Here is a 12,642-nt window from a genome sequence, read left to right as displayed (position 1 = left end):
GAATCCCCGTCGGCCTCCCGACTCTCCTTAGGAGTCTTTTTGTGTTTGTCCTTTTTGTCTTTTTTCGGGGCCCGAGAAGTCTCTCCAGACTGGTCCTGAGGTTCAGCCGGGGCTTCCACGGCTCGAGTTGTCGGAGACTGAGTTGGGACCTCCGCGAGAGTGGGTAGGGGGGTCGCTGAAGAAGACGAGGCTCCTACAGAAGACATTGCCCCCGCGGTAAAGACCTTAGTGTAGATCGCGGCCTTAAGCCTGGTCTCCCGGTTCTTCCTCGCTTGGGGGGTGAGGGACTTGCACAAGGTACAAGAGGACGGGACGTGAGTCTCCCCTAAACAGAAAAGGCAGGCTGAATGGGGGTCCTGTCCGGGAATCTTACCCCCACACACGGAGCACTTCTTAAAGGGCACCGAGGGCATGATCCGAAGAGCGAAGTCAGACGGTCCGGTTGGCAACGAGCGAGGAATAGAAAGCCAAGGGAGAAGCAATCGCGGGGTCAGAGACAGTCCGGGTCAAAGCCAAAAAGAGAAGACAGTCCAGAGAAGTGGTCGAAAACGGTCCGAATCAAATCCAGTGATTCCTAAACAAGCGAAGAGCGAAGTTCCTAGTGGCAGCTAACGCGGCGGAAAAAAGGAACTGGGGAAAAGAGCGGGAACGGAGGTTTTATAGGGGATGGGCGGGGTTACCGCCAAAAAGTTTCAATATGTTGCAAAGTGTACTTTGCCTAGTGATTCCAGAAGTTTCCGAAGGCACTGCGCAGGCGCAGTACAACCCATTTGTATGATTCGCAGAGACCACGAAGAAGAAAGAACAGGTCAGTCCCTGTAACACATAAAATCATGCTACACATTGGTAAGTTGCAACTGATCAGTAACCTTGACCAATTATAGTGGTAACAGTGAAACCTGAACAGAATTACCAACACAATGTTAGCAAAAAGAACCAAGGCAACCACAATGATACAGCCACCAAAAACTTTAAATCCAATAAGTAAACAGCTCGCATATACAAAATAGAGCTTTTGTCATTTAAACTGTAACATCCATCATTCTGCAACACTAATGCCTTTCAAAAGTCTCCTAGATTTTGGAAGCAGTTTGCCACCCCAAAAGAAAAGCTGCTGTTCTTTAGAAATCAAAACTCTCACTAACTCAAAAAGATTAGTGCTGGAATTTTCAAAACAACTTAAATCATGCTCATGTCCCAGAATTTGGTCATTCAACCCACCAGTAGGCTTTGTGCATACAGTATCACAGGAGACTTAGGTCCAAAACACAGTGCAGAAATAATCCGACTTGAATCCATTTAACTGCCCTGGCTAGGGAATCCTGGAAATTGTAGTTTACTGTGGCACCAAAGCTCTCTGTCAAAGAAGACTAAAAGTCTCACAAGTTCCCAGAATTCCCTAGCACTGAGCCAGTTAAAGAAGTCTAAAAATGAATTATTTCTGCTGTGTGTGTTGGACCTTAGTTTCTTTTTAGTTTGTAGTGGTGCTCATATAATATGGTTTATATTATGTGAAATGCACATTAGACTAAAAGATTAAAACACTAAAACAGAACAAAGGCCTTTCTTTCTATCCTATGGTGGGAACATGGGAGAAGGGCTTCTTTGTGGCTGCTCCCAGGCTCTAGAACTCCCTTCCTAGACTGACCTCCTCCATGGTGTCCTTCCAGAGAGAAGCAACTACTGTTTTGTTTCAGTAGGCCTTTGGGAATTAAGTGTTCATGGGGAAAGGAATTTAAGAATGCACTGTATTGTCTGTATTTATTTTTAATGGTTATGTTTGAACTTGCTTTAAAATTCTATTTATAGTTTAATTTTATTTTAACTTTTGTATGTTTATAGATATTGGTTTTTTTCTTTACCTATTTCAGCTTTATATGCAGTCTTGGATCTGGGAAAAGGCAGAATATGAATAAAACAAAAACAACAACAACAACAACAAGAGAGTAGATACCTGTCTCTGCCATCTTATTAGAGCGTTTTGGAGTTTGGAACGGAAAGACATCACTACCACCTGCACTGGAGCCATTTTTCAAAGATCCTAAAATAAGTACAGAAACAAAACACAGAAGTAAGCTTTTTGGGAAAGTGGTTCATTATAAAAAATCTATGCTGAAGAACAAAGAGTTTATTAAATGCAGACTGTATTGTGGCTGTGGCAATGATGTGTTTCTTCAAAATGATATCTCTGTTCAGTACCTTGAACGTCTACCCCTAGGGCAGACACATAATCCTGCTCTTCAAAAGTATCTTGAGCTTCATCTTCTGAGATGTTCTCTGTTTTTTTCACCCATTTTTTTATATCAAGTGCTGGCAGAGCTTTGTTCTTCCGAACCTTAAGACCTGGAAGTACAATAAGGTTTAAAGTAAAGAAAAGGAAGGAAAAGAAGCAAAAACAAAAACAAAGGTAAACCATTCTTTCAGTTCTACTGAAAAATATGCCCCGCCCCCCTTTGTTTATGTATATATGTCTACAGCACACTACAGAAAAGTAAGAAGGCCTCTTCCACAAGATCCAAGAAATTAAAAGGAAAATTTAAAGCAAAGCCCCTGACTGTATAGATCAACAATTCCCAAACTCTGGCCTTCCAGGTTTTTGGACTTCAGCTCCCAGAATTCCTGACTCTTGCCCAAGCTTGCTGGGGCTTCTGGAAGCTGAGGTCCAAAGCACCTTGAGGACCAAAGCTTGGAAATCACTGGTATAGATCATGAAAAAGTATGGATCAGTCTTAAAGAAATAGGTATGCCATAACATTTGACTGTCCTGTTGTGTAATCTATACTCAGAACAAGAGGCTACTGTTACACCAAATTGTGAAGATACAGAATAGCTTCCAAGTGACAAGGGTGGTCAAGGCAAAACTGCACTTTATCACCCTATCTGTTTAATTTGTATACTGAACATACCATACATAAAGCAGGATTAGACTCAGAAGAAGAGTGAGTGAAAACAAGAGAAAGGAATGTCAACAATTCAAGATATGCAGATGACACCATACTACTAACAGAAAATAGCGAAGACATGGAAAAATAGACAAAACTCAGTCAAGACAAGAAGAAAATGTAAAAGCAGATTGACAAATGAACATTAAGAAAACAAAAATAATGATCACAGATGATTTACAAAACTTTAAAGTAGACAATGAAATACGCAGTTCCAAGATATGAAGTTGAAGGCTTTCATGGCCGGCATCCATAGTTTTTTGTGGGTTTTTTGGGCTATGTGGCCATGTTCTAGAAGAATTTATTCCTGACATTTCGCCAGCTTCTGTGGCTGGCATCTTCAGAGTTCCAAGATAGTTGGACATTGATACAGTTCGATACTTTGGTTCAGTCATTAATCAAAATGGAGACTGTAGTTAAGAAATCAGAATACTAAGACTTGGAAATGCAACTATAAACTATAAGCTAAACAAGATTCTGAAGTGTAAAAAAGTGTATCTGAATAATAAAGTCAAGATAGTCCATGCCATTGTATTTCCCATTTCTACGTATGGTTGTGAAAGCTGGACAGCAAAAAAGCTGATAGAAAGAAAATAAACTAATTTGAAATGTGGTGCTGGAGAAGAGATCTAAAGATACCATGGACAGCTGAAAGGACAAATAAATGGGTCCTAGAGCAAATCAGGCCTTTACTCTCCCTAGAAGCCAAGATGACTAAACTGAGGATGTCATACTTTGGCCATATCAAGAGAAAACATGACTAACTAGAAAAGACAATAATTATTGGTAAGGTAGAAGGCAGTAGGAAAAGAGGGTGACTTCATTCTAGATGATCAGACTCAATCAAGGAAACTACAGCCCTGAGTCTGCAAGACCTAAGCAAGGCTGTTGATGACATGATGACTTGAAGGTCTCTCGTTTATGGGGTAGCCATAAGTTGAAGTTGATTTGATAGCAGTTAATAATAACAAACAGTTGATTATTGAGAAGTAAACCCTACTCAGTCCCCTTTCACATTCTGATATAGATTCAAGGAATTAAAAGAGCACATATATATGTATACACTAAGGGAGACATACAGTCTAGCAACTAAGGCCTGTTACAGACTGCCAAAATAAAGCTGCTTCGGGTCTCTTTGGAGGTATGCTATTTAAATGATGCATGGGTCCTAAGAGTCCGGAGGTCGCGCCAAAGCCACACTCCATTCCTAACCACTAGAGTGCAGCTTTGGTGCAGCTTCTGGATTCTTAGGGTGCATACATCATTTAAACAGCATACCTCCAAGAGACCCGAAGCAGCTTTATTTTGGCAGTCTGGAACAGGCCTAAATCTCTACATCCATTTTTACTGAGAACAAGCAAACAGAATCTATTACTAAGGAGTGACAGTCTTAGCTGCCTCAAAGTAAGACAGCAATGCCAAAAGAAGACAGCCTTCAAAGAAATGTTCATCCAATCTGAATGGATATTCATAGAAAACATTCTGCATTAGTGTTGTTAATATATAATGCAGTTTGCATCAGTGTTAATTTGCTATCCTAAAATTCCTTAATGATACAAGAATACTGTCATGGCTTGACAGTTTATCAACATCATCAGGAGCCCTAGTGGCACAATGGTTAAATGCTTGTTCTGCAGCCACTCACTCATAAACCCTGAGGTTGTGAGTTCAATCCCAGCCAGGGCTCAGACTGGACTTAGCCTGGCATCCTTCTGAGGTCCCTAAAATGAGTACCCAGCCTGTTGGGGACAATTAGCTTACAGTTGTAAACTGCTCAGGTGGTATGAAGCGGTATATAAATGAAGCTGCTATTGCTATCATCAGCCAAAACAATACAGAATGCAGTCAATTCCTTCAAGAAACAGATGAAATATTGAGTTCTAATTGTGAGGTGCAATTTTAGTTTCCCAGGGTGTTAACCCTTTTAAAGATAAAGTAAAATATACAGGTAAGAAAATTAAATTTATTAGAATACAGCTTTCATCTGCAGAGCAGCAAAAATGTGGGTCAGACTATATTTTAATATGCTTTCCAAAAGAATAAAGACTAACTCAAAAAACAAGAAATATGAAGTTTGTGGTTTAAAAAACAAACAATAATGGCTTTAATAAATATATACATAACAAAACTAAAACCTAATCTAACTGGAGATAATACGCCAGGAAGAAAGCTGTTAACCTCACTTAGAGGAGGAATGTTACTCACTACATACTGCAGCTACTACTGACTGCTTATAATGTTCAGAAAGTCAGTTAAACTACCACTTATGATTGACAGCTAGAATGATAGAGAGGGAAGGCGTGAAGCCCCTATCTAAATAAAGAGAAACAGGAGAATGCAATCATAAATTTTCCAACACTAATCCATTTCAAAACCATCTCAAAGATTGAGATGGCAAACATAACACATCTTCTGATAGTAACAGGAAAAGTATCAGCCATTGTCATTTTCAAAACTAGGTACCTTAAAAGCATCTAAGGACATTCAAATTTATTAGTCACTGTTTTTGAAAATCTCCAAGTGTCAAAATCTGGTACATGATTTTAATATTAAAATAAAGTAGCCTTCTATAGCCCAGCAAACAGATACCTGTATCCTCAGAAATGTGCTTCAGAACATCTTCATCTGCTACAAACTTGACTTCGCAGACTTTATTCCCCTTTATCTTTGGATTACTCATAGCAAGCTGACCAAAACAAGAATAAAGTAGCTTGTCACTTCTAGTAAGGCACAGGTACCACTGCCAACATGAACTGAAACCAACCCTGAAATGCACAGTGTATGAAAAAGCCTAGAATGCACCAGTGACAGAAAACAATATTCATTTCTACTTGCACATAAAGCCTTAGAATTATCTTATTTGTCTTCACAATCATTGAAGCGGCTAAGTATCAGAACTAACTTTAATCACATACATTCATACAATGTATGAGACTATCTCTATAATACTTTGGGGCTAGGACATTAGAAAGATTGCAGTGGTTCCAGTCCTTCCTCTCGGGCAGGTCCCAGAGGGTGCTGCTCGGGGACAGCTGCTCCAGTAAAAGGGAGCTCACCTGTGGGGTTCCACAGGGTGCTATACTGTCCCCGATGTTATTTAACATCTATATGAAGCCGCTGGGTGAGATTATTCGGAGTTATGGAGTTGGGTGTTATCAGTACGCTGATGACACCCAGATCTATTTCTCCATGTCTCGTTCGTCGGCCTCGAATTCTGATGGCGTCTCTTTTCTCAATGAATATCTTCGGGCAGTAATGGGCTGGATGAGGAAAAACAGATTGAAACTGAATGAGGACAAGACGGAGGTGCTCACGGTAGCAGCCCCGAAACCAAGAATTGGGTTGCAATCCCCAGTCCTGGATGGGTTCACACTCTCCTCCAGTGACTGTGTTCGCAGTCTGGGGGTGCTCCCTGACTCGTCGCTCCTGATGACAAATCAGGTAAATGCGACAGTCAAGAGCACCTGTTATCAGCTTCAGCTGATACGCCAACTTCACCCTTTTCTGGAAGTAAGGGATCTCGAGACTATTGTACATGCGCTGGTAACCTCACGTCTAGATTTCTGTAATGCGCTCTACATGGGGCTAACCTTGTGCTTGATTCGGAAACTGCAATTAGTGCAGAATATGGCGGCCAGTGTAGTGTCAGGAACATCGAGGAGGGACCATATTATTCCGGTATTAAAGTCCCTCCACTGGCTGCCTATTAGTTTCCGGGCCCAGTACAAGGTGTTGGTTATCACCTTTAAAGCCCTAAATGGCTTGGGTCCAAACTATCTCAGGGACCGCCTCCTCCCATATAATCCTCCCTGCACACTCCGGTCCTCTGGGAGGAACTTGCTGCAGCCTCAAAGATCTAGGCTTTCGGCTACCTCCCAGAGGGCGTTTTATGTTGTCACCCCCAGATTATGGAACGACCTGCCGGATGAGATCCATCAACTGACATCTTTAGACAGCTTTAAAAAGGCTGTCAAGACAGATCTCTTCCAGCAGGCCTTTCCTGAATAGATAATCCCAGCCTCAGGAACCCTCTTCTCATGAGAGTCCCTAAGGTCCTCTCTGGAAATTTGAGTGGATTGCTGCCACAGTTTGCTGTTTTGTTTTTGTCTGTTTTGTAATGGTGTGTATGTGTTATGTTGTTTTAATTTGTTGGTTTTAATTATAATTGATATAATAACTTTTTAAGGGGGGGGAGGGAAGTAGATTGATATATATTGTATTTTATTATTGTTAGCCGCCCCGATTGACCTCAAAGGGGCGGGATATAAATTTTAAAAAATTATTATTATTATTAAGATGCCCCCTTCTTATAAGCTTATAAGCCTACAATCTGAGAGCTTCAGTAGACCCCGCTGCAGCTCTTACCCCTCCAAGAGGCTAAACTGGTGAGTATATGAGACAACGCTTTTTCTATAGGACACCTGAGTTGTGGAATTTCCCTCTACTGAGGTTCAAGAGGGCATCCAACAATACACTGCACCATCTAATCTTTCAAGTAAAGGAAAATTCAGAATTAGGATCTGAAACATTTATTTTTAGTATTTTCTTTATATCCTGGCTTTCCTTTATGTCCTGCTATAACCTGCACCCAGAAAGAGGGGAAAGGACTCTAGGTATGTAGTATTTACCACTACTGTACCCTTTTGTGTAATTAACAATAGATGAAAAAGAGTGTGTGTGTGAATAAAGGGAAATAAAGATCATCATCAAGCAAATAGCAAATAATTAAATAATATTTCACACACAAAAAGAAAACTAACGGCAAAGACTCTGCATACAAGTTCCTGCTGTTGCTACGATACAGTTTGACATTAAATTTGACATTGCCAGCGAGGCAGAAAAATACTAAGGAAACACGTACTACACCATAGCTGCCATGTTACCTTGCACATGAAGTGTCACTGATAGAGAACACATCCTTATGCAGACATTCTTCACAGCAAGTGTTTCTGAGCTGTTGTTCTTAATAAGAATGGACAGCACTGAGCTACCACAAACTTGCCAATACCATCCTAGACATGCCTCCTCAGAACCAAACCCCATTAAGTTAAAGAGGATTTAACCATAGATGTGTGCATGGCATTGTGAACTACTCAGACTTACTTAAGATGGCAGGATTTGTTTCCACGTAAACATGTTTACAACTCCTTTGTTGCTGTTGTTAACTGCCCTCAAGTTGGCCCAGACTGGTGACCCTGTGGATGAGACAATAACTTACTGTACTTACAAATCAGGTTTCTTAAAAGAATTAAAACACATTTCAGGAGTCAGGACTACCGTGATGTAGTGGTTTGAGTGTTGAACTAGGACTCTGGAGAGCAGGGTTCGAATCCCCACTCATAGAAATCCACTGGGTGACCCTGGGCAAATCACACTCTCTTGGCCTCAGAGGATGGCAATGGCAAATCCCCTCTGAAGAAACCTTGCCAAGAAACCCCTGTGATAGGTTTGCCTTAGGGTCACCATAAGTCAGAAATGACTTAAAGGCACACAACAACAACAAAACATGCTTCAGGATTTGGTTAAAACTCCAACTCTAAAGAGATTATTAGGAACTAAACAAATCTTCCTAATCCTTATTAGGAGCCAACATGGCATAGCAGTTTGAGTGTTGGACTACAACTATGGAGACTAGGATTTGAGTCCCTGCTCGGCTATGAAACCCACTGGGTGACCTTGGGTGTGTCACACTCTCTCAGCCTCTGGGAAGGCAAAGGCAAAGCCCCTCTGAACAAATCCTGTGAAGAAAACCCCATGATAAATTCACCTTAGGGTCACCATAAGTGGGAAATGACTTGAATGCACACAACACAAAAACAAATCGCCAATAGTCATTTAAAACACCAGAGACTTATCATATTCCTAAACTCTGCTGCTAGAAATGAAACTATTTGATAAAACTTGATATATATATATATATACACACACACACACACACACACACACACACACACACAAAAACAAACTACTAAGTATTGTTCTAATACTGCATTAAGCATAAAAAACAGGTTTAGAACAAGGATGGAAACCTTCCCTGTGATTGCTGAGTGTGTGGAAATGGAAAGTTTGGGTGCTTTCCCTCTCTGAATGCCTTACATCATCATGCCCCTACAAGCATTTCCATGGCCATTTAGGCTGTAAAACAACCCCCATTTTGTGTCACACACTCAGAGGAAAAAGGAAGATGCTCCCAGATTAGCTCCTCACACACAAAATCTAGTAAACTAAGGCTTCCCAAATTTTGGTCTTCCAGATGTTTGAGACTTCAGCTCCCAGAATTCCAAACTTTGGGAACCACTGATCTATGTTGTCATCATCATCATCATCATCATTATTATTATGAGAGTTGGGGGACAACAAGTCTCCCTAAGGAGAGAAAATAATAATAATAATAACAACAACAACAACAACAACAACAGAGCTTCTTCTCTCATTAGGGAGTCTTCCTGCCCCCTGACGTCAATTATTATTGTTTTTATTATTATTGGGATTAGGGGCCAGGAAGTCTCCCTAAGGAGAGAAAAGGCTCTATCATCATCATCATCATCATCATTAGGGTCAAGGTCCAGAGATTTTCCTAATGAGCAATAATAACAATAACAACAACAACAGAGCTTCTTCTCATTAGGGAGACTTCCTGCCCCCTGACCCCAATTATTATTATTATTATTATTATTATTGGGGCCAGGAAGTCTACCTCATGAGAGAAAAAGCTCTATTACTATTACTAATTATTATTATTATTATTATTATTATTACTACTACTACTATTGGGGTAAGGGCCAGGAAGTCTCCCTCATGAGAGCCCCAGAATCCCACATCCTGGAGGAGCATTGGGACCTAAAGCGGGGTCAGACTGGATCATTTCTCCAGTGCGGTTGCAGCTTAGGCACCCAGTTCCCGCGGGGTTTCCCTGGCGCCCCTCCTCCCCCCCTCCAACTGCCTAACCGCCGCGCTGCCCGACGCTCACCCGGAAGCTCCTCCTTCTTCTCCCAGGAGAACGCGAGGATTTGGAAAACCACAAACAGCTGCTGCCCTCGGCCCCGCACCGGAAGGAACGTTGGAATCCCGCGCCTGCCGCTTACACTGCTGCAGCCTCCGTCTGGGAGCGTCACCATCCGTTCTAAAAATGGGCGGGGCTATCCCTCCATTTCCGTGCGTGATTGGTCCTTTTTTCAGCCAATGGCGGCGACGCTTACCTCAGGCGCTAGTTTCCAGACAGAGCCTCAACTGTGAAATAACCCCCCCCAAAACACACACAACAGAAAAGGGCAGGACGGGCCTCCTCACTGCAGAAATAATCCAGTCTGACACCGCTTTAACTGCCCTGGCTCAGTCATGTTAGGGAATCCTGGAACTTCTCTTTTGCTGTGGCACCAGAACTCTCTCACAGGCGGCTTGAATGTCTCACAAAACTACAATTCCCAGAATACCATAGCATGGAACCATGCCAACATAGAGGTTCAAAACACACTGCGGACATAACCCCATCTGAGGCTCAATGCTAGGGAATCCTGGGAACTGTAGTTTTGTGAGACATTTAGCAATAGCATAGTCACCTCTGTACCATTTATCAGTGCACTTAAGCACTCCATAAGCAGCTTACAATGTGTAATCTAATTGCCCCCCAACATGCTGGGTAGTAGTAATAATAATAATTTATTTATAGCCCGCTCAATCACAAGGAATCCAGGCGGGTTACAACAATAAAATATATATTCATTTAGCTTTCTCCTGTCAGAGAGCTCTAGGCCACAAGAAACTATAGTTCCCACAATTCCCTAGCATTGAACCAGGACAGTTAAAGCAATCTCAAACTGGATTGCTTCTGCAGCGTATTTTGGACTGCAGAAATAATATAGTTTGGCACCACTTTTAACTGCTACAGGTCAATGCTATGAGATTCTGGGAACTGTAGTTCATTACAGCGCCAGAGCTCTCTCTGACACAGAAGGCTAAATGTCTCACAAAACTACAATTCCCAGAATTCCATAGCATTGAGCCAGGGCAGTTAAAACGGTGCCAAACTGCATTATTTTTGCAGTGTGGAGGCAGCCTCGCTGCAGAAATGATCCAATCTGACACCACTCTTAACCGCGACGGCTCAATGCTATCGAATTCTGGGAGTTGTAGTCTGTTGGAGGAGGGTACTAGAACTGTGCTCTAGAACAATACCTCCCCCCCCCACACACAACAAACTACAAGCTACAGAGCTGTGCTCTGGTACCCCTAACAAAGTGCAAGTCCCAGAATTCCCTAGCATGGAGGGTGGTTAAAGTGGTGTCAAACTGGATTATTTCTACAGTGAGGATGCAGCCTCAGAGGCAGGAGCAGTGAAGCTAAGATACTGTAACCTGGGGAATTTATATATATATGTGTGTGTCTGTGTGTGAATATATATATATATATATATACACACACACACACACACACACACACACACACACACTGTATATTCATTCATTCATTCAGAAGGCTTTTTGGTGGTATCTCTGTCCACCCCCTTTCTTATTCCATACCTCAGTTCCCATGGATGCTGTGTACAAGCCTCCCAAAGAGGGCCAAAGAGACAGGATACACACACCAAGAGGGGAGGGTGGACAGGGTTGTGTGAGTTTACAGATGCCCACTGGAAGAACCACACTTACAGTTATGCAACCTGTCTTTCTTCATCATGGTCTCTGTGACTCACACAATTGGGAGACTACCAGCCCACTCACACAATGAGGCGGGAGTGCCATGCCAATGGCATAAACAGTTTAACAGTTCAACCGTGAACATTTATTAAACATGAAGTAATGTCCTTACTCAGGGAGCAATCACAATACTAACTTTATTTCAAACTAAAATATACCGGTTAGGTTCTGGTCCCATCCTTTCTCTCCTTTGGCCTGGCCTCCCCTCCCTGAGAACGTATCTCCAAATGAATATGGCCTTTTATGAGATGAACAAGCTCCCTCATCGGACTGATGAAAAACTGTGTACGTAGTATGAAAAATGACAGCACGACGTTTTTCCAGAAACAGCACAATATTTATTTAAACATCTTTATATATTTATATATATATTTTTTCTGCATTGCAGATTTGTTTCAATTTTATACACCTGTATTTACACTGATTTAAAATATTTTCTATCTCTGGCAGATATTTACAAAGTCAACAGCTAACTACATTTCACATTTCAACAACAGTCAACAGCATTAATCAGATTCAGTAAGACAGTTAAGATAATAATGGCTTACATGCACCAATATAATGATCTTCAAACATGTCATCTGAGTTCTGTTAATACACGTTTTTTTCACAGGTCCCAGGTTAGGGTCCCGACATTGTGAAGACTGTGTTTATTACACACCCATTTCAACCAGCATTTCACCAGCACCGGGTTCTGAATGTTTCAGGTTCATACCAGCATGCATATTCATGCTGGTGAAATATTAACGTAATTCAAGTCTTTCAGCCAATTAGATTTTGCTTACAGCAGGTGGGTTATTTGCTGCTTGTGTTCCTTTTGTGAACGAGGTAAAATAGGTTTACATAATGCCAGAAGAGTAAAAATCCTTCAAAAATCTTTAGTCCAGAAGTAAACTTTTGTAGGACAGACAACGGGGCTAGTGGGGCGGGAGGGAGAGCTTTGAACACTACATTATATAGTTGCTTGTCAAACTGACTGCAACTCCTGCAGGATACAATAAAAA

General features: G+C 41.6%; 1 protein-coding gene across 3 annotated transcripts in view; it reads right to left on the bottom strand.

Annotated features, from left to right (window-relative positions):
* ORC2 (origin recognition complex subunit 2) overlaps nucleotides 1-10,052 on the bottom strand; it is a 41,080-nt gene extending 31,028 nt beyond the window's left edge. For all 3 annotated transcript variants that reach the window (XM_042476787.1, XM_042476794.1, XM_042476804.1), the window contains exons 1-5: nucleotides 9,913-10,052; nucleotides 8,046-8,137; nucleotides 5,532-5,628; nucleotides 2,200-2,343; nucleotides 1,955-2,041 (exon numbers count right to left, since the gene is read on the bottom strand). In XM_042476787.1, coding sequence (XP_042332721.1) covers nucleotides 1,955-2,041; nucleotides 2,200-2,343; nucleotides 5,532-5,622 — 322 coding nt within the window. In that variant the 5' untranslated portion in view covers nucleotides 5,623-5,628; nucleotides 8,046-8,137; nucleotides 9,913-10,052. The remainder of the gene's footprint in view (nucleotides 1-1,954; nucleotides 2,042-2,199; nucleotides 2,344-5,531; nucleotides 5,629-8,045; nucleotides 8,138-9,912) is intronic.
* Between the last annotated feature and the right edge of the window lie 2,590 nt (nucleotides 10,053-12,642).

This window comes from Sceloporus undulatus, chromosome 1, assembly GCF_019175285.1.
Source record: "Sceloporus undulatus isolate JIND9_A2432 ecotype Alabama chromosome 1, SceUnd_v1.1, whole genome shotgun sequence".
NCBI classification, from domain to species: domain Eukaryota; kingdom Metazoa; phylum Chordata; class Lepidosauria; order Squamata; family Phrynosomatidae; genus Sceloporus; species Sceloporus undulatus.
This window is presented reverse-complemented; position numbering and strand designations above follow the sequence as displayed.